The 25,478-nt window shown below is 43.5% G+C and overlaps 1 protein-coding gene across 1 annotated transcript in view; it reads left to right on the top strand.

The window, feature by feature from the left end:
* Positions 1–9,317, top strand: part of LOC118854400 (zinc finger protein 420-like) — a 74,640-nt gene extending 65,323 nt beyond the window's left edge. The window contains exon 6 of the mRNA XM_036764759.1: positions 7,934–9,317. Within this exon, the coding sequence (XP_036620654.1) occupies positions 7,934–8,889 (956 nt within the window). The 3' untranslated portion in view covers positions 8,890–9,317. The remainder of the gene's footprint in view (positions 1–7,933) is intronic.
* Positions 9,318–25,478: the final 16,161 nt, after the last annotated feature.

The following is a 25,478-nucleotide window of genomic DNA, read 5'->3' as shown; positions in this document are numbered from 1 at the left end:
TTCCACAGGAAGATGCATTTCAGAGGAAAATACTCTTCAGTTTTATTCCAACTGATCATGGAAAATGCTTTTCTGAAAACCCAGTTGGCCTCTTAATGACTGGTTTTAGAGGTTGACTCTGATTCTCATAAAGGGTCTGACTTTTCAGCTAATCCTTTCTCTGGGCTTCACTTTTGTTCTGTAAATTTAATGAGGATTGGATTATTTAAATGTGAAGTGTCCTTCAGCTCTACATCCTGTGACTTTTACTGATTTAGGGGTTGGTGACATTCAAGGACGTGACTGTGGACTTCACCCAGGATGAGTGGGGCCTCTTGGACCATGCTCAGAAGGAGTTGTACAAGGGGGTCATGCTGGAGAATGCCCGGAACCTGCTCTCCCTGGGTAAGGACACTTCCTCTGGTAATGCTGAGTCTGCCATCAAATGAATATCTTCATCCCCTGGTGCACAGGGTTTGGAGCACTGATCAGTTATTACAGAGAGAACAGTGTTGGTCTCCTATCCTGCTGGAGTTTCCTATAAAAGTCTGTGCATTGTGTGACAGGAACCTGAGGATTTCCTTGTTGCTCCTGAAGCTGTCTCTCACCTCTTCTAGGCAGCTTCAAATTAGTGTGGAAGAATCTCAGACCTGGAACTAATGTCAGGGGTCATTTGGCCTAACCCCCACCTGGCCATGAATTGTGTCTGCCAAGGCTCTGAAAGCTGCTCAGGAGGCTTTTCCTTACAAGCCTGTCCTCTCTGGGATGGGTCTGGGATCTGGAATATTCTTCTTTTTAACAGCATCACTTTGTAGCTCCCAATTTCTACTTGTCCCTCGTGTAGTGAGTTTGTCCTTAATCTTCCTTCCCATTGCCCTGAAATTCCAGCACAGATGGTGGGAAAGGAAGGGAAGGGAAGAAGCATTTATTCTCACTTAGTATTTGCCAGGTGCTGGGCCTGGGGCTTTCTTTACAATATTATGTCACTTTATCCTCACAATTAGGTGATATTATTCTCCCCATTTGACAGTTGTGGAAACTGAGGCAAATGGAGTTTATGTGACTTGTCCTGTGGCACACAGCTAAGTAACTGTCTGAGGCTGGATTCAGACCCTGGCATGCCACACTCTAGGCCCAGGGCTGTCTCCACAGCACCATCAGCTGCCTCTAATTTCTAGAGAATGGAAAGTCCATGCAATGAGTCCAACCTTCTATAAAGAAGGTGCACCAAACAAACAGATTTTCTGACTCCAAACTGGCTTCCTGATCTTGTCCCCCAACTTTCCCCAAAGCTCAGAAAAGCAAGGTTATCAGACCATCCTTCAGGAGGCCTTGGAACTACCCTAAGGTCCTTGCATACATGACCTTAGCATTGCAAGGAATAAGGGACTGGCCAAAAAATGGAATTTGGACCAACTAGGGTTTCTTGAGTTTGCCAACAGGAGACTCTCACCTGATGATGCAAATATACCCCAAATGAGCAGTACACAAGGCTTCTACAGGTTTCACGGAGTGAGGAACAGGGGAGGGGTACAGTGCAGAAGGTGGGTGGTCAAGGATCCTCCTTCTGGCGCTTGAGGCTAGTCTTGCATAATAAGCCTTTGTAGCCTGCATTGGATTTAGAAGTTTCTATGAGAATGGGACTCGACAGGATGGGGGGCAGAGGTTTGGCTCTTTCTCACAGCAGGTTGTACAAAAGGATAATGGGGCACACCGTGCTTTGGGTTACCTGCATTGTAATCACTAATGGGTGAGAACAGGCTCATGTGTGTAAATCTCACAGTGGAGCAGCTCTGGGTCTGAACACATTTCCCTAAAGAGAACTAAAGGCCAAGTTTGTCTCCATGCTCATCCTTATCTGACTTCCCATGCCCAGGGCTGCCAGTTCCCAGAGAAGACATGATCTCTTCCTTTGAGCAAAGGGAAGGCCCATGGATGCTGGAGCAAGAAGGCCTGAGGAGCTGCTGTCCAGGTGAGTGAGTGAAGGCAGATATATGAGAGGTGGGATTACAAGAGGCTGCTATTTGTTCTTGTGGTGAAGCAAGTGGTAGATCTGGGGGCAGGAAGGCCTGACTTGGAATTCTTTTTCAGATATTTCTCAGCAGCAGCTTCATGGGTCAGTCACTGAACCACTGAGCCTCAGTTTCTCCAATAGTAATAAGAAGGGTTTGGACTCTATGGCCTTTCACCTTCCTTCCAGGGATAAATATATGACCCAAAAAAAGTTGTTTGGAATTTGGGGGCATGGAAGTCTCCTGAGAGTAGTAAAGGGGATTGGGTTCTCCTATATGAGCTTTTTCCTAGTCCTTCTTTGAGTCAACCAGCTTCTAAGTGCTTGCTCTGTTCCAGACCCTGTAGAAAGGACTGAGCACATAACTCAATGCAAGAGATGTCCCCTGCTTCCATGGAGCTCACAGTCTGCTGGGGCAGAGAGCATGCCAACAACTGCGTAGAAACCCACTGGGACAGGATAAATTGGAGCTAGTCAGGAGAGGGAAGGCCCTGAATTTAAGGGAAAGGCTTACTGGGGGAGTTGAGCTCTAGCTGGGGATTCAGCAAGAACATTCTAAGCAAGAGGGATGGCAACAAAACCCCACAGAGTCTGAAGTGGTAGTGACCTATCACTGCAACAGAAAGGAGGTCCAAACAAATGGATTACAACATATACGATGGAAAGGAGGGTGGGAGAAAGAAGACTGGAAAAGTAAGTGAGCATTAGGAAATGAAGTGCTTTCACAGCCCTAGACAGGGTTTTATATTTCATATTTTGCTGGGGAGCCACTGGAGGCTGTTGAATACATCATGACCTGGTCAGGTAAGAGCTGAAGGAAGACACACTTGATAACTGGATGGAGGATTAGATGGGACTGAACGGACAATTGAGGCAGCTGGACCAACCAGCAGACTCTGACAGTCTCTGAGGTATGGGGTGGCAGGGGTCTGAACCAAGAACATGACAATATGGAGATAGAATGGGATCTATGGAATGATGCCACAGAGGTGGAATCAAGAGGACTCTACAAGAGATTGAACATGGGTGTCAGGCGTGTGAGTGTGTGGGAGTTGATGTGGAGGGCATGACATTTCATTTCTGAGCCTGAACTGTTGGGAGGATGCCTTGGATAGCATTAGGAATGGAAGAAGATGGGAGGGTTGGAGGAAAGAGAATGAGTTTCCTTTTGGATATGGTAGAAGGAGAACGAGGAGAGAGTAATGTTGCTAAAGTCTAGGGAGGGGACGATCAAAAAGAAGGTAGAGACTGAGCGTGTCAGAGCCTGCAGAGAAGTAAAGAAGGATTAGGATTAAGAAATAGCCACAGGTGAATAGCTATTAAGAAATAGCAATTTTAGATTACTGGTGCCTTTGGGAGATGTGTTTCACTGGAACAATACATTTCAGAGGTAGGTAGCTTGCAGAAAGTTTCATTTCTTTCTTTTTTGCTATTATAAATACCCAGATTAAGTATAAAGGTCAAATGAAGAAAGATGCCATGCATAGACAGAGGAAGACCTGATAAATAGAAATACGCCTAGAATAATTATACGTGGATATAATTATTTGTGTCTAATTGTCACGATATCTTGGGTGGTGTGGAAAGGTAGAAAAAAAGAAAAGAGCGAGAGTTCCAAAGAAAGCCAGGGAAAGGAGTTGGAGACACGAAATGGAAATGTAGATGACTAACTGTTTAGTCAGAAAATGGAGGAAGGATATTGGACACCATCTCATGGGGGCGCATGGGTCAAGTGAGAGTGTTTTAAGGATTAGAGAGAAATGATTTTATTTGTGGTTATAGGGAAAGAGTCATCAGTGTGGGAGAGAGTGAAAATTGGTGACAAAAAAGGAGATGCTAGAGGAGGAATATACAGAGGCAGAGTGAGATCATTGGCACATGTAAGGGTCTTTTCTTTAGCAGGCAGAAGAATAATATTTCCATGTGATATGGGGGTCAAAAGTAGAGAAGACTTCTGATTTATGTGAGATGAGGAAGATAAGAAAGCCCTTGATAAATGACTAGTTTTTTGAGTGGTTGGGAGGGGAGTGGTAGCAAGCCATGATGGAGGGTTGAGGATGAATGAAAAGATTTGGAAGAGCTGCTGTGGTGAGTGGCACAGGGAGTCAGTCAGGGAGATGGCAAAGGAATGCCCTGCCCCAGTGAGGGCCCAGCTCAGATTGTGTAGCCAAAATTGGTGGTAGATCTGACAGCCTGGTTTCATGATTTTCTCTCTGCACATTTAGCAGCACCTGAGGAGGAGAGATGGCTGTTGCCTTATTCAGGAGTCTTCCAAGGCTAGACTTTGCATAAATCACCAGCCCAAGTCCCTTTCCTAATCTCTATGGCTAATCTCTGCCTCCATTCTTGGAGAGTCATTGGCCAGGTTCATGTAGGTGACCACCACATCAGTTGAGAGAGCTGGGACTTAGAGACCCAGAGGTGTCCTTCAGCAGGAGACCCTTCAGGAGCCTAGAAAGAAGCCTCTGTATTCTTCAATATTGGTTCTGGTCTGGTTCCATCAAGGTTAGATTCTCAACTAAGGGAACTACTTGGAGGTGATGGAGTACAAGAAAGGGACAGAAACTGGACTGAGGCCTGAACATGCATTCATCAACTAGGGGAGAGACCAGAATGCAGGGAGGTAGAGGTTGGGACTGCTGTTAGCCCTGGCCCTGGGCAGAGAATCAGGAAACACAGATTAAATGCTTTCTCTTATAGGCACTATGGTAAGCCATGAGGTTACAAAGGAAGGCAAAAGACAGTGTCTGCTGTCACAGAGCTCAGAATCTAGTTTACAAACTAATCCTGATACAAAGGAAAGTGAGTGTTTTAGAATGGAAATACATTTAGTTCCCCAAGGACATAGGAGAATAAAGCGAGTGACAAGAATACAGGTTTAAGAAGGAGAGCAGAGAGGCAGCTAGGTGGCATAGTGAGTAGAGCACCAGTCCTGGAGTCAGCAGGACCTGAGTTCAAATCCAGCCTCAGACACTTGACACATTTACTAGCTGTGTGACCTTGGCAAGTCATTTAACCCCAATTGCCCTGCCTTCCCCCTTCCAAAAAAAAAAAAAGAAAAAGAAAAGAAAAAAAGGAGAGCAGAATTGTGGAGGACACAGTCGAAATCAAATGAAAGTGTTAGCTAGCATCTATACAGCAGCTACTATGTGTCCTGCACTGTATAAATCTTGTCTCTTTTTGTGCTCATAAGAATGCTAGGGAATAGAGGTTATAATTATGACCATTTTACAGGTGAAAAAATCTGAGACAAACGGAGGTCTTCTGACTTTCCTAGGGTCACCCGACTGGCAAGTTTCTGAGGTGGCATTGGAATTCAGGTCTTCCTGATTCAAGGCCCAGCATTCTGTCCACTGTACCATGATTTATATTCTCATTTTTTAAACACAATATGTTGAAAATGCTCACTCATGGATGAGGTGCGAAATGCAAGGTGACTTTGACAAGCTCCTTCCAGGCCTTGGAAATTCATTTTTTTAACTCTAACCACTCACATGGAATTGCTAATTACTATTTTAAAATTTAGTTTTCCTATGGGCTCTTGGCAAGTACTACATTAAATGACAAATATGGTCAAAGGTCAGTTGCAAATATTGCTTTGTTGTTTTATTAAATTAATGTTTATATACAAAACAAACTTTGGAAGGATAGGATTTCCTCAGACATAAGTTTGTTATTGCTGCCACTGGTAAAGTGGCTACACATTCACTAAAACTACTGAATGACTGACATATGTTGCCAACAAAGTCCATTGAGAAACTGCCAGATAGAAGAAGAGTGCCATGAATAGAGCAGAAGTTCAAATTAGAAAACAACCTTACGGTTAGTGGCACTTTTAAGGTCTGTTTTTGTAGCACTTTTGTGGTGGTCCGTTACAGTTTCGTGATGGACTCCACTGTGCATGCCTGTTGGTGGTGGTTTTTCAATAACCTGCTCTCACTGCTATGAGAATAGAAACCCAGGTGAGATCTTGATCTGATGATTTCATGTTTGATGAGATGTGGTTACAAGGTAGAAAAAGAAGGAGAAAACTACTCCAGTATAGTCATAGACAGCCACCAAGGGTCTTTGCATGCCAGTGACCATTTGCACACGAATGTGTAACCTTCCTGGAAGTTTGGAAACAATTTGATGTCAAGTTGAGAAACTAAAAGAATCTGTTGTACTTGGCCAGAAGCAGTCAGAGTTTGAGGTACTCACTGCACGATTCCCAAAAGCCATACATTCCTGATCATGATAGTTTGGAATCACTGCAAAACATACCTGTTAATGTGGAAAATGGACATACTTCCTGTCCAAGTAGATAAATATCTTTGTAATCAAATTGGACACTTATTTACCGCTTACGGTACCACTGACAACTTTTTAGCTCAAATCCCTTGGACAATTGCCTCCATCTTTCAAGGGGTTTGTTAATATTTAAAGGGGAAGGGGTGCAAGAAGACCAGGAATGCAACATGCCATCCAATTCTGGACCAAAAGGTGATACACTCCAATTCCTGTATCAGACACATATTTCAGACCTGGGCAATGCGGTGCACTTTTTTTTAGAAATTGTGTTTTATGGAAAGCTTTTCATTTTGTTTTAGTGAGCAGAGCCATTTAAAGATAATTTTTAAAAAGAAATAAGTAATGGCTATCTCAAGAAATTGGTGGGTCAGAACAAAAGCCCTCATGCCCCAGGTAAATACAGAAAAGTTTTGGTATTCTGTATGTGAACTGTGATAATCTATCAGAAAAAATAAGATTCAGAGTGATCCCCAGGGAACTTAGGTTATGGTTACTGGTAGAATAGACCATGAAATAATTTGAATATTTAGTACATGTGCACCAAATGCCATTGTATCTATAAAGGAAGGATTGAAAGTGCTGACAATGAAAGAGAAAGAGAAAGATTGAAAGTGGAGATAATTTGTCATGTACTATGGACAGAGTGGACCCATTCTCAGCATTTGGATTCTAGTCCCAACTGCTCGGATTTGTGTCAAATCACTCAGCCATTCTGAGCTCCTGGTGTGGGTCTGAGTTGTGAATGTGATGAGAATGATGGCCCTGCCTGTGTCACAAGGTTTTTGTGAGATCCACTGTCAGTTTATGCATGAAGCTCTTTGGAAATTGAATCATCTTTGAGATGTGAGCTAAGGGCATTTTAAAATGACTGTTTCTTGCCTTTTGAGATGTTTCTCTTTACCTTGGAAATAGAGAGTAACTGAGATTTTGTTCTGCCTGTGGTCCAAAGGGGATATAAATATGTATGTTTGTAAGTATAGTGTCTATTTGTTTTAGTGTTCATTTGTTTGTTTTTTTAAGATGGAGAGATTAGCCTGGAAATGAAGGAAGCTGCTACAGAGCTAAGCCTCTCTGTGGCAGTAACTCCCAAGCAAAGATTCATGAGTGATGGTCCCTCTGCCTTCAATTGGAGAGAAGTCTGCAAAACACCTGAGATTATCCAAACTGGAGAGAAACTGTATGACTGTAATCAATGTGGAAAGACTTTTACATGTAAGTACAGTCTTCTTATGCATAGAAGAATCCACCTTGCAGAAAAACCTTATGAATGTAATCAGTGTGGAAATGCTTTTAGAGAGAAGGGATGTCTTATTTCACATCAGAGAACACACACTGCAGAGAAACCTTATGAATGTAATCAATGTGGAAAAGCTTTTAAATCACGGAACAGTGTTACTGTACATCAGAGAATCCACAATGAAGTGAAACCATATGAATGTAATCAATGTGGAAAAAGTTTTAAATGGCAGGAATGTCTTACTGCACATCAGAAAATCCACACTGGAGAGAAGCCTTATAAATGTTATCATTGTGGAAAGACTTATAGATGGAAGGGCAGTCTTGTTGAACATCAGAGGATGCACAATGGAGAGAAACCTTATAAATGTAATGAATGTGGAAAGGCATTTATAAGGAGCACTACTCTTAACATACATCAGAGAACCCACACTGGAGAGAAACCTTATGAATGTAGTCAATGTGGAAAGGCTTTTGCACGGAAAGGTGTTCTTGTTAAACATGAAAGAATCCACACTGGAGAGAAATCGTTTGATTGTAATCAATGTGGAAAGACTTTTACACATAAGTACCGTCTTCTTATACATAGAAGAATCCACACTGGAAAGAAACCTTATGAATGTTCCCAGTGCAGAAAGACTTTTACACGGAAGGCCTCTCTTACTGAACATCACAGAATCCACACTGGAGAGAAACCTTATAAATGCAATCAATGTGGAAAAGCTTTTAAATGGAGGGGAAATCTTATTACACATCAGAGAATCCACACTGGAGAGAAACCTTATGAATGTAATCAATGTGGAAAGACTTTTGTATATAAGGATGGCCTTGTTAAACATCAGAGGATCCACACTGGAGAGAATCTTTATGATTGTAGTCAATGTAGAAAGGCTTTTACAGATAAGCACAGTCTTGTTAGACATAGAAGAATCCACACTGGAGAGAAACCTTATGAATGTAATCAATGTGGAAAGACTTTTAGACTGAAGGTTTCTCTTAATAGACACCTGAGAACACACACTGGAGAGAAACCATATGACTGTGGTCAGTGTGGAAAGACTTTTACAAATAAGCGGAGTCTTGTTACACATCAGAGAATCCACACTGGAGAGAAACCTTATGAATGTAATCAATGTGGAAAGAGTTTTACAGGTAAGCGCAGTCTTGTTAGACATAGAAGAATCCACATTGGAGAGAAACCTTACGAATGTAATCAATGTGGAAAGACTTTTACATGGAAACGTGGTCTTGTTACACATGAAAGAATCCACACAGGAGAGAAACCTTATGAATGTAATGAATGTGGAAAGACTTTTACATGTAAACACAGTCTTGTTAGGCATAGAAGAATCCACACTGGAGAGAAACCTTAAAAATGTAATCAATGTGAAAAGACTTTTACATCTAAACACAGTCTTGTTAGAGGAATCCAAACTGGAGAGAAACCGTATTAATGTAATCAATGTGGAAAGGTTTTTGCATATATAGGAATGTCCTTGTTAAGCATCAGAGGATCCACACTGGAGGGAAACCTTATGAATGTAATCAATGTGGAAAGACTCTTACCACAGAAGGTCTTTCTTATTGTACATCAGAGAATCTTCACTGGAGAGAAGCCTTATGAATGTACCCAGTGTAGAAAGGCTTTTAAACAGAAGTCCTCTTTTACTAAACATCAGAGAATCCACACTGGAGAGAAACCTTATGAATGTACCCAGTGCAAATAGGATTTTACTACGCAAGGGGAGGGGCCAAGTCAAGAACCAATCGGCCCTGGTCGTTCAGGCGGTGCTTGATGATGTCAAAAACTCTATAAGAGGGGAGAGGACAGCTTGAAGAGCAAGCCCCAGCGTCCAGGGAAGCTCAACGAGGCGAGCTGAGTCATTCAAAGAAAACAAAGTCCATTCTGGCTACAGGGGGAGAAGCAGAGTTTATCTCTCCCCCAACTGTGGCTTATGAATGTAATGAATGGGGAATGGCTTTCAGAGGTAGGAAGTCTTAGAGTTGGGGACCCTAGGCAGCTTGGACTGGGGATGGCTGGGGATGCAGTGGATGACTTTGGCATCTTCCATGTCTACCCAAGCTCGAAGCCCTCCACAGAGCCTGCTTCAGCCACCTTCATGGACGTTTGAAAAAATTGTTCTCATCTGCCTATTCCTGGGTGGAAGGGGTATTGTGCTGAAAAAAAGTGAGCGAGACCTGGATATAAATTTGGATGTGGATTTATTCAAGCGGGCCACTGTTCGGAGTAATTACTCAAATAGAACAGCCCTGAGCTGGGGAAGAGAGAGGGTACTTAAAGGGAAAGAACACAATTTGATTTCCGTGGAAATGGGAACACAAACAGTAGGACAAGCTGAGGCAGGATTATTTCCGTGGAGAAGGGAACACAAAGAGTGGGGTCCGTGGAGATGGGAGTACAAACAGTGGGGTGACCTGGGGCAAGATGGAGAAACTGGAGCGGGGTGGGGCAGGGCATAACATTCCCCACTTTGTTTTTCAAAGTGTGTCAATTCCTTGACACATTCTCAGGGTATCTCTCACAAGAATCAGGGGGACTGGGATTTGCAAATCGGTAATGGAGATCCCTAATCAATAGCAGTTTAACAGAGTTTATGCAGGACTTGACAAATTGCAGAAAACAATTAATGAGGCAGGGGCCCACAACCAGAGCTATAATGAGGAGGAGGAGGGGGCGAGCTAGGGTCCTCACCAGGGTAGTAAGCCAAGGGGATATATGGAACAGGGACTGATACCAGTTCTCAGAGTTTTCCAGCTCCCTTTGTCTATTGGCAATATTTTGGCATACCAACCTCAGGCTTTCCTGCACCACCCCAGAGTTGTTAGCGTAGAAACAACAAGCCTCTCCCAGGGCCACACATAGGCCACCCTGCTTGAGAAAAAGAAGGTCAAGGCCTCTGGGGTTCTGGAGGACCACCTCCACCAACGAGTCCACTTGTTTTTCTTTTTATTTTTTTTTTATTTAATATATTTAGTTTTCAGCATTGATTTTCACGAGAGTTTGAATTACAAATTTTCTCCCCATTTCTACCCCCCCCCCCCACTCCAAGATGGCATATGTTCTGGTTGCCCTGTTCCCCAGGCAGCCCTCCCTTCTGTCACGCCACTCCCTTCCCATTCCTTTTTCCCTTCCTTTCTTGTAGGGCAAGATGAATTTCTATGCCCCATTGCCTGTGTATCTTATTTTCTAGTTGCATGCAAAAACTTTTTTTGTTTTTGAACATCTGTTTTTAAAACTTTGAGTTCCAAATTCTTTCCCCTCTTCCCTTTCCACCCACCCTCCCTAAGAAGTCAAGCAATTCAACATGGGGCACATGCGTATCATTGTGTATAACCCTTCCACAATACTCATGTTGTGAAAGACTAACTGTATTTTGCTTCTTCCTAACCTATCCCCCTTTATTGAATTTTCTCCCTTGACCCTGTCCCTTTTCGAAAGTGTTTGTTTTTGATTACCTCCACCCCCATCTGCCCTCCCTTCTATCATCCCACCCTTTTTTTATCTTCTTCCTCCTTTTCTGTGGGTTAATATACCAAATTGAGCATGTATGGTATTTCCTCCTCAGTTCAAATCTGAAGAGAGCAAGATTCACTCATTCCCCCTCACCTGCCTTCTCTTCTCTTCCTACAGAACTGCTTTTTCTTGCCACTTTTATGCGAGATAATTTACCCCATTCTATCTCTCCCTATCTCCCTCTCTCAATATATTCCTCTCTCATCCCTTAATTTGATTTTATTTCTTTTCGGTATCTTCCCTTCATCTTCAACTCGCCCTGTGCCTGCTCTCTCTATATATACACATACATATATACATACATACACACTCACATATAGATATATATACATAAACATATATATATGCATATTCCCTTCAGCTACCCTAATACTGAGGTCTCGTGAATCATACACGTCATCTTTCCATGTAGGAATGTAAACAAAATGGTTCAACTTTAGTAAGTCCCTTATGATTTCTTTTTCTTGATTATCTTTTCATGCTTCTCTTGATTCTTGTGTTTGAAAGTCAGATTTTCTATTCAGCTCTGGTCTTTTCACTGAGAAAGCTTGAAAGTCCTCTATTTTATTGAAAGTCCATATTTTGCCTTGGAGCATGATACTCAGTTTTGCTGGGTAGGTGATTCTTGGTTTTAATCCTAGCTCCATTGACCTCCAGAATATCATATTCCAAGTCCTTCGATCTCTTAATGTAGAAGCTGCTAGATCTTGTGTTATTCTGATTGTGTTTCCACAAAACTCAAATTGTTTCTTTTTGGCTGCTTGCAATATTTTCCCCTTGACCTGGGAGCTCTGGAATTTGGTGACAATATTCCTAGGAGATTTCTTTTTGGGATCTGTTTGAGGAGGCGATCTGTGGATTCTTTCAATTTCTATTTTGCCCTGTGGCTCTAGAATATCAGGGCAGTTCTCCTTGATAATTTCTTGAAAGATGGTATCTAGGCTCTTTTTTTGATCATGGCTTTCAGGTAGTCCAATAATTTTTAAATTATCTCTCCTGGATCTATTTTCCAGGTCAGTGGTTTTCCAATGAGATATTTCACATTGTCTTCCACTTTTTTCATTCCTTTGGTTCTGTTTTATAATATCTTCATTTCTCATAAAGTCACTAGCTTCCACTTGTTCCAATTTAATTTTCAAGGTAGTATCTTCTTCAGTGGTCTTTTGGACTTCCTTTCCATTTGGGTAATTCTGCCTTTCAAGGCATTCTTCTCCTCATTGGCTTTTTGGAGCTCTTTTGCCATTTGATTTAGTCTATTTTTTAAGGTGTTGTTTTCTTCAGTATATTTTTCAGTATTTTTTTGGGTCTCCTTTAGCAAGTCATTGACTTGTTTTTCATGGTTTTCTCGCATCCTTCTCATTTCTCTTCCCAATTTTTCCTCTACTTCTCTAACTTGCTTTTCCAAATCCTTTTTGAGCTCTTCCATGGCTTGAGACCATTTCATGTTTTTCTTGGAGGCTTTTGTTGTAGGCTCTTGCACTTTATTGACTTCTTTAGGCTGTATGTTTTGGTCTTCTTTGTCACCAAAGAAAGATTCCAAAGTCTGAGACTGAATCTGGGTGCATTTTCGCTGCCTGGCCATGTTCCCAGCCAACTTATTTGACCCTTGAGTTTTTCAGCGGGGTATGACTGCTTGTAGAGTGAAGAGTACTATGTTCCAAGCTTGGGGGAATGCACTGTTGATTTCAGAGCTATTTCTACACAGCCAGCTCTGCCACCCCAGCACTCCTCCTTCCCCAAGAACCACCAACCGGGACCTGATGCAAATCTTCAGCAGTCTCTGTACTCCTGCTCTGATCTGCCACTTAATTCCTCCCACCAGGTGGGCGTGGGGCCAGAAGCAACTGCAGCTGTAGTTCTGTAGCTGCCCCACCTCTGCTGCCCCCAGGGCAGTAGCTGAACCGGCGAACTCTATCCCCCTGTCCCCAGCAGCTTTTCCTGCTAACCTTCTCTGTTGTCTTTGGTGTTTGTTGGTTGAGAAGTCTGGTAACTGCTGCAGCTCACTGATTCAGGGCGCTAGGGCCCGCTCCACCCAGCTCCTGGTCTGGTTGGTCCACACCACCCACACTGGGCTCTGCTCTGCTCTGCTTCCAGCTCCGTGTGGGATACACCTTACCCCGAGACCATCCAGGCTGTCCTGGGCTAGAGCCCAGCTTCCCTCCGCTATTTTGTGGGTTCTGCAGTTCTTCACTGTTGTCTTTGGTGTTTGTGGCTTGAGAAGTCTGGCAACTGCTGCAGGTCACTGATTCAGGGCGCTAGGGCCCACTCTGTCCGGCTCCTGGTCTGGTTGGTCCACGCAGCCAATGCTGGGCTCTGCTGTGCTCTGCTCCGCTACGCTCCCAACTCTCTGTGCGAAAGACCTCACCCAACAACCATCCAGGCTGTCCTGGGCTGGAGCCCTGCTTCTCTCTGCTTTTTTGTGGGTTCTGCAGTTCTAGAATTAGTTCAGAGCCATTTTTTTGTAGGTTTTTGGAGGGACTTGGCGGGGAGCTCACGCTAGTCCCTGCTTTCTAGCCACCATCCCCACTTGTTTTTCTAGGGCTGAGATGGACTGCTCTGTGTGGGAGAGGTCAGTGTTTACCTGTGCACTTAAGGCCTTATAGTTGAGATCACCTTTGACTAGGGCCGCCGTTCCAGTGGTGGCGGAGCCCACAAGCCCCAGGCCCACTAAGATGGGGATGAGGAGTGGTATTGCTCGCCTTTGACTGTAATTTGGTTGCCCTTCAGGGGAAAAATAGCACCAGCCTTCCTCACCTGGGAGGAGGGAAACCCGGGAAATTATGACCACCAAGATACACAGGGGGCCCTCTGGGTGTTGTTGGTGTCTGAGGACCACAGTTGCAGAGACACACTGGGTAAGGCCATCATGACATGCCCACCAGGCTCCTGGAGGGGCTGAGAAGTAGTCCAAGCTGGAGGCCTGAATCTCCTGAGTTTGTTTGCAAATGGAGTCATACTGAGAACTGGATAAAGTGGTGTTAGATGATGTAAGGCAAAGGCCTGTTCCCTGCACATCCCCAAGGGTGAGCTGTCGTTGGTTCCACTTGCAGTTCTCCATGTTGGAGGTAGGGGTGACAGAGGCATTTAGTGCCACCACTACATAGTAAGGATGCTGGGGCTTAACACAGATCCAACAATTTTTGCCCAGTATGTGGTTAGAACTGTTAAGTGTCTTATGAACAGCTGATAAAAGGGCAAGCATGGAAACCTGATAGGTGTGGGGGTCCTGAGTAATAGGTGTTGGGACAGAGATGGGTGGGTTCCCTAATGGGGCAGGGATGGCCAGGTTCCCTATTGGGCCAGTGGGATGGGGACCTGGTAAAGGCTTCTTGGTCACAGTCAGGGTCACCGTCTCTGCCACGTGGGACAACCCCATGGTCACCCAAGGGATAATAATGAGTTCCAGTACCCAAGAGACTGGCCCTCTCCAGGCAGGGTTGAAAGGATTTAGGACAATAAGATCGAGTTTGGGGTGCCAGGGGTCGGACTTGATTGTACGGATACGGAGTAACGGGTCTGAGCGTTGGTCCAAGCCCCTAATGCTGCCCAGTGGGACACACAGGGAGTCATTAAAGTCAGTTGAGGGGAGGTTGTAGGCTGTGACACAAGGGCAGGCACATGTGGTTGGGCATCCTGAAATAAAACAGAGCAGGTAGACTGTGTCTGCTCGTGGTCCCTCAAAAAGGGTATTGAGGGGGAGATGTATGTCTTCATGATTTTGGAAAGTCCAGGACTGTTTGTTCCCTGTACTGATTACCCAAGTAGAGCTTAGCTTGGGGGCATGGGTATTGCAAGGGACCACACAACGGGTTAATAAGATCAAGAAGGGGGTGTGAACAGTCTTAGCTTTAGGGGGTCATCGAGGGGCTCTGCCTTCCATTGTGTGGATGTAGCTGCTTTCACATGGCTGTGGTGGAGCCAGACAGGAATGGGGTTAACCTTGAATGCAGATAGGGTGGTCAGGATGACAGTGTAAAGGCCCTTCCTTCCACTTAGACTTGAGACCAGAGGCTGTATGTTTTCTGACTAGGACAGAGTCCCCAGGCTGGAAGCAGTGGAGGTGGTCAGAAGTTGGATTAGGCAGGGCTTCCTGGACAGATTTATAAAGCTGAGACTGGGTATGTTGCAGATCCTGTAGGAACTTAATGAGGGAAGCATTAATAGGAGGGGGCCATCCAAAAATTATTTCAAAGGGGTCAAACCTAGTTTATTAGGGGTGCATTGGCTGCGGAGCAGGGCCAGAGGGAACAGAGTGACCCAGTTCTCCTGAAAGTCTTTAAAGGTGCAGTTTGCTCATTCAACCTGACCGGAGCTCTGGGGCCGTGGGCACAATACAATTTCCATTCCACCCCTAACCTCTGGACACACCCTGAGAAATTTTGGTAACAAAGCTAGGGCCGTTATCTGAGCCAGTGCTAGGGGGAAGGCTGAAACGGGATCAATTCATTCAAGTGTTTCTTTACAACCATTGGGGTTGTCTCTTCAGCAAAGACCAAGAGGCATTTAAAACCTGCTGCTGGTGGTTTGACTTCAGTAAAATCTACTTTCCAATGTTCACCCGGTTGCGATTCCTGGCAGCTTTACCCCCAATGGAGCTGTCTCTGCCTGTTTTGCCTTCACTTGGGCGCAGGACCGAATCTGGTGCCTGGACTGGTAAGGATGTTGTCTAAGTGGGGGATGTAATATCTCTCCTTGAGTAGCTCCCCCCCCCCCCACCAGGGGTGTGATCTGATGGAGTCTTCCCACCCAATCCCTTCCCAAAACCTCAGGAACAAAAGTTTGTCCATCTCCCAAAACCCACCACCCAGACTCCCTCCCCCCCCCACCTTTTTTCTTTTGGCTTCGAAGGAATCATCCGAGGGTGAATAGATGGGAGGAGGGGTGGCAGAGGGGAGGGGGTCTGAAACAAGAAGTGGGGCGGCTTCCAAGAGGGATGCTGCCCGCTGCCGGGTATCGGCTGCAGGGTTGTCAATTGCTTCAGGGGAGTCTCCGAGTTGATGGCCCGGGCAGTGGATAAGAAGATGTGAGGGGGGCCCATTCTTTGTAAATAGATAGAAATATCGTCGGAGTCAGGAAGGAGTGTGGCAGGGTTAAGGGCAGAAGACTTAGAAAGGGTAGGGTGGAGGCTGATCTGCCACGAAAAGATGAAAGGGCTTAGTGATGTCAGGGAGAGCAAATGGAGGGGCAGAGGCAAGGGCCCTTTTTAGGGGGTCAAGGGAGTTTTGTTCCGCTGGGGTCCAGACTAGAGGACCAGACCCAGCAGTAGCAGAGTAAAGGGGTTTAGCAAGGTCAGCAAACCCAAGGATCCAGCAGTTCATGGACCTGCTTCTTGGTAGTAGGAACAGGAATGGTTAGGATGGCCTGGAGAGAGTGATTTCCAGCCTCAAGGCAGTACCCAAGGTAGAAAACAGAGGTGCAACAGATCTTCATGGTAGCCGAGGGAATTTGAAAGAGACAGAAGAGAGTGAGTAGCTTGAAAGCAACCATCCTCAGTGGCTGTAGCTAACAAGGGATCATTAACATACTGAATGAGAGAGCAAGAAGGGTTAGATTCCCAGAAAGGAAAGCGATTCCGGTGTAGGGCTTCATCAAAGAGGGTGGGGGAATTTTTGAAACCCTGAGGCAACCTTGTCCAGGTCAGCTGGCCAGAGAAGTCCGAAGAAGGGTCGACTCAGGTAAAAACAAAAAGGGGCTGAATTGCATGAGCCAAAGGAACAGAGAAGGAAGTGTCCTTAAGGTCCAAGACAGTGTACACAGTGTGTGTGGGTGGCAAGAGGCTGAGGAGGGTGTAAGGATGGCTTATTGACCTCCCAAAGATCTTGCACTGGCCAAAAGTCCAAAGTGCCAGGCTTTCTAACAGGAAGCAGAGGGGTGTTCCAGGGGGACCGGCACGGGACAGGGATGCCAGCCTCCTTGAGGCGGGAAATATGGAGAGCTACTGAGGAAAGAGAATGAATCTGGAGGCTAGAAAAGCAGTTGAGGGTCACTGGAGGAGAGAAAAGCGGAGAGCTATGCCCCTGTCAGCTTCAGAAGACATAGGATACTGATGAATAGAAACTGGAGAAGCCATGGCTAGAAGCCAGGAGAGTTAGATTTGGCCCAGACCCCAGGGACCAGGGAAAAAAGGTGGTCCAGGTGGGGGCTGGCAGAAGCTGACTCGGTCAGCTCATGAAGGCGGGGAGGTCATCAGGAGGAGAGGTCGGGGCTAGGTCCAGGGAGGCTGACTCACCATGGTCTTTGGGTAGCACAACTTGACAATAATAGCAGTTTCTGACAAATACCTTTTTTAAAGCTTTTACCAGGACCTCACAGTCATATTTTAATTTTAAAAGAAGCCAATTATTAAAAATTAGTCCTACTGACTTTAAAAGCCAGGTTCAGAGGTCAGCTAGTTTCTGACTCCACTGTTCTCTCTCTTTCAGTAAAACTTCCACTTCCAGGCTTTTTTCCCAACTTATTGTACAAATAGGGATCCCAGTACTGTTGCTACAAAGCCTGGAAGTTTATAACTTCTTAAATTAACCTTCTTTGAAAGACACGGTCATATAAAATGACTTAAGTTTTCTAATCCCTTCATTATTTTAACAGTACAATTTTCAATCTAACAACACTTAGAGAAATTGTTTCCCTAACAACACACATGAACTTAACGGGTGTTACCAAGCAGTATAACAAAATTTTAGAAATACAACAATACCATAAACAGATGTCATGTATTTAAACCTTTTAAAACCATAATTAATTGATTACCAGTCTGGCTGGATGTATTTCCACCTTTGTCTTACCACCATTGACACACTTCACATCTGAGAAAATTCACATATGAAGCAATTCTATTTAATTTGAACATTTGTTTTTGCCAATCAGTATACTAAATAGTTTTACAATTAAGAATACTATTACAATTTGGAATCACCTGCTATAACCAGGTCAGTTTAAAGTGACATACTAGACCAATATTCATCTTAAATTTAACAGAACCTACTCACAGATCTAGTCCAAATAGGTGGGTCGACATAATCCCTTCCATCTCTTTATAACTTCATCTATTGGGATTTTTTTTGACTCAGGCTATCAAGCCTTTTACTCTAAGCTGCTTGCTCAAGATTTTTAATTTACTAATCTTCCACTTTTTATCACAGTCTCTCTTTTTCAATTTTCCATAAACTTTAGTGACAAGCAGTAAAATGAACTCTAATTTATCTTAAGCATTTAATTAGGAATGACACATCTTCACTTTTCACTTTCAGTTCTTTTCTGGTTGGGTCCCATTACACAAAAACTTTTTCTCCTTTATGTAGGCAGAAAAAGGGTTAAAATACTTCTCTAGCTGTTTTCCCTTTTGATCTTAGGGAAGAGTTAACCCTTCCTTTTCTTGAAACTTTTTTAGTGCAGAGAAGTTCAAAGGAACTTTTCCCATGTACCTTTAAGTTTTTTTCTTTTCTGAGCCCTGAGAACTCGATTACCTTTAAGTCTTGCTCCCTGTTCAGATAACTCTGCTTTTTTTTTTTTTTTTTTTTTTTGAGCAGAGGTTATGCCAGAGCCCTGAGAACTCAGTCTTAACACTTCTCGGGCTTTCTTTTCTCACATACCCTTTTTTCTCCCGTCTTCAACATAAATCAATCTCCCCCGCCCCTTCCCACCCCCCCACAACTTGACTTTAACTTGTGGGTTTTTTGCCTTACGATGGTAAATTTTTAACCAGGCTACGGACACATAGCCTGCTCTGCTCCTTCCTCAGGAATTCGAGGTGAATTCACCCTTTTAAATTTTGATACTGGTAATTTGGTTTTCTTCTTTTTTTGTTTAAATCAAATTGACCAAAGGTTTGTCAATTTTATTGTTTTTTTTCATAAATCCAGTTTGTACTTCATTTGTATTTTGCTCTGAAGTTCAGGGTGCTGGTTTTTTCCCCTGAACTAAGTGAATGATATTTGTGTGCTGAATTAAAGTAAGCTTGTCAACCCCTTAACGTTGCTTTCCTTACTAAAGCAGATCAAAAGAACCTGTGCTTTTGCAGCACCCTTTTAATTTTTGATACTGGTAATTTGGTTTTCTTTCTTTTTTTTAAATCAAATTGACCAAAAGTTTGTCAATTTTATTGTTTTTTTTTTCATAAATCCAGTTTGTACATTGTTTGTACTTTGTATTTTGCTCTGAAGTTCAGGGTGCTGGTTTTTTCCCCTGAACTAAGTGAATGATATTTGTATGCTGAATTAAAGTAAGCTTGTCAACCCCTTAATGTTGCTTTCCTTACTAAAGCATATCAAAAGAACCTGTGCTTTTGCAGCATGTTGGCAGCTTTCTGGATGCTGGTTGTTGGTGGATCTTACACCCCCACAGAAGCTGCTAGCTGGATTGTTGAAAGAAATGGCCTATTGTGGTCAAGATCTGACTTTAATAGGAAAGCACGGCGTTTTGGGGTACTGGGTTGGTTTAATGTTTCTCTGTTTTTGTATTGCTCTTTGTACTTTTGGGGTGGCTATGGCTCTATCGTGCCCCAGGAGCAACAAAGGCCTGAAGGAAAACAGGCCAGTGGAAGTGCTGGGAGATAATCCCTTCTTCCCAGGGTGCTGCAGATTTGGCAGGAGGGGCTGGTGAGGAGAAAGAAGAAGCAGATAGCAAATATTGATCCAAACAGACTGCCTGCATGGGAACTTTGGAAAGTTGAAAGCGCTGAGCTGCCTTGGAGCTGACTTTGGTGAGAGGATCGAAATGGTGGAGAATCGCTTACATTCCAGAAGAAACCAGGTGAGGCCAGCTGGAGTTGGAACCCAAGAGCTTGGAGTCCAGCCCTGGGGCAAGATGGAAACTTTGCAGCAAGACGCTGAGTGTGCTTTTTCCCTGCCTTCCCCAGCCAGAGCAGAGAACTTTGAAGTGAGCAAAAAGGTGGAGAATCACCTACATTGCCATCCAGATTCCAGCAGAAGCCAGGAGAGGCCAGCCGGAGGTAGAAAACCAGGAACCCAGGGGCTTGGAATTCAGCCCTGGGGCAAGATGGAAACTTTGTAGCAAGGCACTGAGTCTGCCTTTTTGGTCCCTTCAGCTTGGGCTGCTTGGGATCCAGGAGGGAGGCATGGATTTGTTTTTGTTGGGGTGGGGGCAGTGCCTTGGACCCCCAGGGACCCCACCCTGTTGGCTTTATTGCCCATAGAACCCTGAGGACTTGGAACCTGGGACTGGAACATAATGGAGTTAACAGACCCTAAAAGAACTTTGTTTGGACTCTTTCTTTGAAATTGGTACTTTGAGTGCCACGTGGAAGCCTTCAACGGCAGTTTGGGGAGGAGACATCCCCAAGAAGAACACTATTTGTTTGTTTGCTTTAGGACTTTACTACCTAAAGTATGCCCATGTCTCAGGGTACTAGGAAAAAGCCTGCAATGGCAGGGCAATCCTCAAGAAGTTCTTCATGAGCTAAAGAGATTAACTTGCTTTGACCTAGGGGTGGATATTTAAATTGTAAACAAATACTTTGGGAATGATTGATTGAAGAGATTAACTTGCTGGAACCTAGGGGTGGGTCATGTTTGTATTGTAAACAAATATTTGGGGATGTCACTGAATGATATATTTTGCTTTGTTGTGAATGATATGTTTTAGTTTCCTGAGTAATTGGATCACAATGTATTTTCTAGGATCCATGGCTGATTAGATTATGTATCCTGGAACAAGGGGTGGAGTGTGTTGGTAAGCAAAATGGGCTCTTAGCACAAGTTCAACCAAGTGCCCTTGAAAAGTTTGGCTTTTGTTTCCTTTGAGTAATTCAGTGTATTTCATTGAGTCTTACTAGGTGCTTAGCCCTAGGCCCAAACCCCTATTAGGTGTAAAACCTATGTATGTGTGGATTGATAACTAAAGTGGGGCCCAAGGTGGGGCTAACTGAGGGGAAGTGCTAACTCCAGAGCCAATCATAGGAGGCAAAGTTCTGGTCATTCAGATGACGTTTGATGACGTCTGAAATGCTGTTTTTTCCCCTGAACTAAGTAAATGATATTTGTACGCTGAATTAAAGTAAGCATGTCAACCCCTTAACATTGCTTTCCTTAGTGAAGCAGATCAAAAGAACCTGTGCTTTTGCAGTGTGTTGGCAGCTTTCTGGGTGCTGGTCGTTGGTGGATCTTACACCCCCACAGAAACTGCCAGCCAGATTGTTGAAAGAGCTGCATGCAGGATTTTCTCCTTGCCCTGATAATTCTGGAATTTGGCTACAGTATTCCTTGGAGTTTTCAACTTGGGAGCTCTTTCAGGGGGTGATCACTGGATTCTTTAATGACTATTTTACCCTCTGGTTCTAGGACCTTGGGGAAGTTTTTCTTAATGATTTCTCGATAGATACTGTCTAGGCTCTTTTTTTCATCATGGCTTTCCAGTAGACCAATAATACTTAGATTATCTCTCCTGGATCTATTTTCCAGTTCAGTTGTTATTCTAATGAGATTTTATATTTTCTTTTATATTTTGATTCTTTAAATTTTGTTTGAGTAATTCTTGATGCCTCATAGAATTATTAGTTTCTACTTGCCCAATTCTGATTTTTAGTAAATTGTTTTCTTCATTCAGCTTTTGTAACTCCTTTTCCATTTGGCTAATTTTACTTTTCAAGGAGTCATTCTCTCCAATTAGATTCTGTATCTCATTAAGCATTTCACCAGTTTTCCTTTTTAAAGCTTTGTTCCATCAGTGAATTATTTTTCCATTTTTTTCTTTTACTTCTCTAATTTGGCTTTGAAAATCCTCTTTGAGCTCTTCCAGGAATGCTCTTTGGACTTGAGAGCAGTCCATATTCCCTTTAGAGGTTTCAGATGTGTAGTGTCAATGCTGTCCTCTTCTGAATTGCTATTTTGATCTTTCCTGTCTTCATAATAACAATCAATTGTCTTTATCTTTCTAGCTTGTTTCTTTATGGTGGTTGCCTTTTTCCTGGCTTTTTAAGTGGGTCTCTCGTTCTGATAGAGTCCAGGGGGCTCTGTCCAAACTTGTTGTGTTGGGAGCCAGGGTACTGGTTACTGGCTTTGTGTGCTGTGGCCTGTTTTTGTCAACTAGAAGCTATACACTGCTGCAGCTCACCTGATGTTGAACTGGAGCTGGTTAGTGTGTGCCAAGGATTGAGTCCCAGTGAAGTCTTTCTGAGTTTCGCCTGGGGTGACAGCATGAAGTGTGGGGGATGGGTGGTCTGGTTGCTGGAAGTCTTCTCTTCCCCTAGGGTGGTGCTATATAGCATGGGTGGTCTTAGCTGTAGCTCTATACTGGTGTCTGCCAATTCCCCTGGCTGTGCTAAGGCAAACCTTGGGTCCTGGTGATGGTGCTCGCAGGTTCCACCCCCCTGGGGCTAAGGAACTATTCCTGGTCTTCTCAGTTGGGGTTGCTGGGATGCCCCTCTTCCTGCACTGATCTCCTTCCATCATGACAAAAGGGGCCCATCTCCCCAGCCTTCCAAGCTCTAAGATTATTGAACCCCCACTTCTGGCTCCTCTGTTACAGGATTTCTCCTAGGGCAGTATTCTCTGGGTTATTCAAGGGAGAGGTGAGAGCTCTTAGGGTTTATTCAGTCATCATGGCTCCCAGAAGTTCAAGAAGGTGAGTTTCAAACTTTCAAACTGTGGGTTGATAGCTTCAGGAATGGCTGTTGCTGCGGGCTGTAGGGTCTGTGCTTCTTTGTCCTGTAGCACCAACAGGCTCCCACCCTGGGCTGAGAGGCCTGGGGATTGCAACTTCAGCTGGCAACTCAGCCCCAGGCCTGCTCCTGCCCAGGTATGGTTTAGTCAGGAGATTTTCTTTAGCAAGGTGAAGAATGTTTCCTTGTGATATGGGGGGTCAAAAAAGAGAAGAAGACACATGATCTATGTGAGATAAGAAGGATTAAAAAGCCCTTGATAAATATCTAGTTTATCAGTGGTTGAAAGGGGGGTAGAAGCAAGCTATAATGGAGGGTTGGGGATGAATGAAAACATTTGGAAGAGCTGCTGCCATGAGTGGCTCAGGGAATCAGTCAGGGAGATGGCAAAGGATTGCCTTGCCCCAGTGAGAGTCCAGCCAAGATTACATAGCCTAAATTGGTAGTGGATCTGACAGCCTGATTTCATGATTTTCTCTCACTCCATTTAGCAGTACATGAGGAGGAGAAATGGCTGCTGCCTTACTCAGAAGTCTTCCAAGGCTAAACTTTGCATAAATCATCAGCCCCAGTCCCTTTCCTAATCTCTATGGCTAATCTGTGTCCCTTTTCTTGGAGAATCATTGGCCAGGTTCTTGTAGGTGACTACCACATCAGTTGAGGGAGCTGGGAGTTAGAGAACCATAGGTGTCCTGTAGCAGGAGACCCTTCAGGAGCCTAGAAAGAAGCCTCTGTAATTTTCAATATTGGTTCTGGTCTGGTTTTATCAGGGTTTAAACCTGGCAAAGGTGACTGATGACTTAGGGGTGATTGAGTAAAAGTAACTAGGGGAGAGGCCAGAATGTAGGGAATAGAGGTAGAGGCTGGGACTGCTGTTAGCCCTGGGCCCAAGCAGGGAATCAATAAACATTGATTAAGTGCCTTCTGGGTTTTTTTAATCAAATTTTATTTTTCTGTAAGAAAAATCTATTTTCTTTTCCTCCCACTTCCTCATCCCGATTGGAAAAAAGAAAAGAAAAACACACAAAACCTTTGTAACAAGTACTCATAATCAATCACAACAAACTCTAGCACTGCATAGTTCAAAAAGAAATATGTCTCATTCGGCACCCTGCATCATCACCTCTCCCTCAGGCGATTTCTTTTTTTAAAATTTTTTACATTTTTAATTTTTAGTTTATAATACTTAGTTCCACAAATTTTGGTGTTCCATATTTTCTTCCCCTCCTTTCCCAACCTCCTATCCTCCCAAGATGGCATGGAATTTGATAGATGTTCTGCATTATGTTCTCATTAAACTTATGTACACAATAGTCAAGTTGTAAAGAATTATATCCAGTGGAATGAATCATGAGAAAGAAGAAATAAAACCAAAAAAGAAGAAAAAAGAGAGAGAGCAAATAGTTTGCCTCAATCTGCATTCACATTCTATATTTCTTTGTCTGGATGTAGATAGCTCTTTCCATCATGAGTCTTTTGGAGCTGTCTTTGATTGCTAAAAAGAGCCAAGTCTATCAAAGTTAGTCATTACAGAAGCAATATGTCTGTGGTTGTGTGCAATGTTCTCCTGGTTCTGCTCCTCTCACTCAACATCATCTCATGTACTTCTTTCCAGGTTATTATAGAGTCTGTATGTTCTCCATTTCTTATAACACAATAGTATTCTATTACATTCATATACCACAACTTGTTTAGCCATTCCCCAATTGATGGCCATCACCTTGATTTCCAATTCTTTGCTACCTCAAAAAGAGCTGCTATAAAAATTTTTATGCATATGGGTCCTTTTCCTACTTCTCGGAATGAAGGAGTAAAAGATGTGAGGATCATACTGGTTTGAGAAGGAAGGCAGAATTGGGGAGGAAATAGTCAAAATCAAATGAAAGCAATAGGTAGCATTTATACAGCAACTACTATGTTTTATTCAGTATACAAATATTGTCTCATTTTATCCTCATGAGAACCCTAGGAATTAGATGCTGTAATTATGCCTATTTTACAGTTTAAAAAACCAGGGCAAAGAGAGGTCTTCTGACATCCCTAGGGTCCCAGGACTAGCAATTTCTTGAGGTGGGATTGGAACTCAGGTGTTGTTGATTTGAGACCCAGCATTCTGTCCACTGCACCACCAGTTGTATTCTTATTTTTTAACAAAATATGTTGAAAATGCTCAGTCATGGATGAGGAGGAAAATGAAAGGCAAATTTGACAAGCTCCTTCCAGGCCTTGGAAATTTCATTTTATAAAACTGTCTAACCAGTCACAAGGAATGGCTAATTACTATTTTAAAATTTGCTTTTTCTAGTGGTTCTTGGCAAGTACCACATTAAAGGACAAATGTGTTCAAAGGCCAATTGCTAATTTTGCTTTTTTTTTTTGGAGGTGTTTAAAAAATTAGTATTTATGTGCAAAACAGTCTTAGTAAGGATAGGATTTCTTCAGATATGACTGTTATTTGTACCACTGTTAAAGTGACTACACATTCACTGAAACTCTACTGAATGACTGACCCATGTGGTCAAGCAAGTCCTTCAAGAAGCTGCCAGATAGAAGAAGAGTAACATGAACAGAGGAGAAGTTCAAATTAGAAAACAACCTTAGCATTTTAATGAGTGGCATTTGAAGGTCTGTTTTTGTAGCAAGGTTGTGGTGGTCCATGCTGATTGCATGATGTACTATACTGTGCATGCCTGGTGATGATGGTTTTCTAATAGCCTGCTCACACTGCTGCAGGAGTGCAAACCCAAATGAGATCTTGATCTGATAATTTCGGGTTTGATGAGATGTGATTACAAGATAGAACAAGAAGG

Source organism: Trichosurus vulpecula, chromosome 1 (genome assembly GCF_011100635.1).
Source record: "Trichosurus vulpecula isolate mTriVul1 chromosome 1, mTriVul1.pri, whole genome shotgun sequence".
Classification (NCBI taxonomy): Eukaryota; Metazoa; Chordata; class Mammalia; order Diprotodontia; family Phalangeridae; genus Trichosurus; species Trichosurus vulpecula.
Note: the sequence above shows the minus strand (reverse complement) of the source record. Positions and strands in the feature narration are given on the sequence as shown.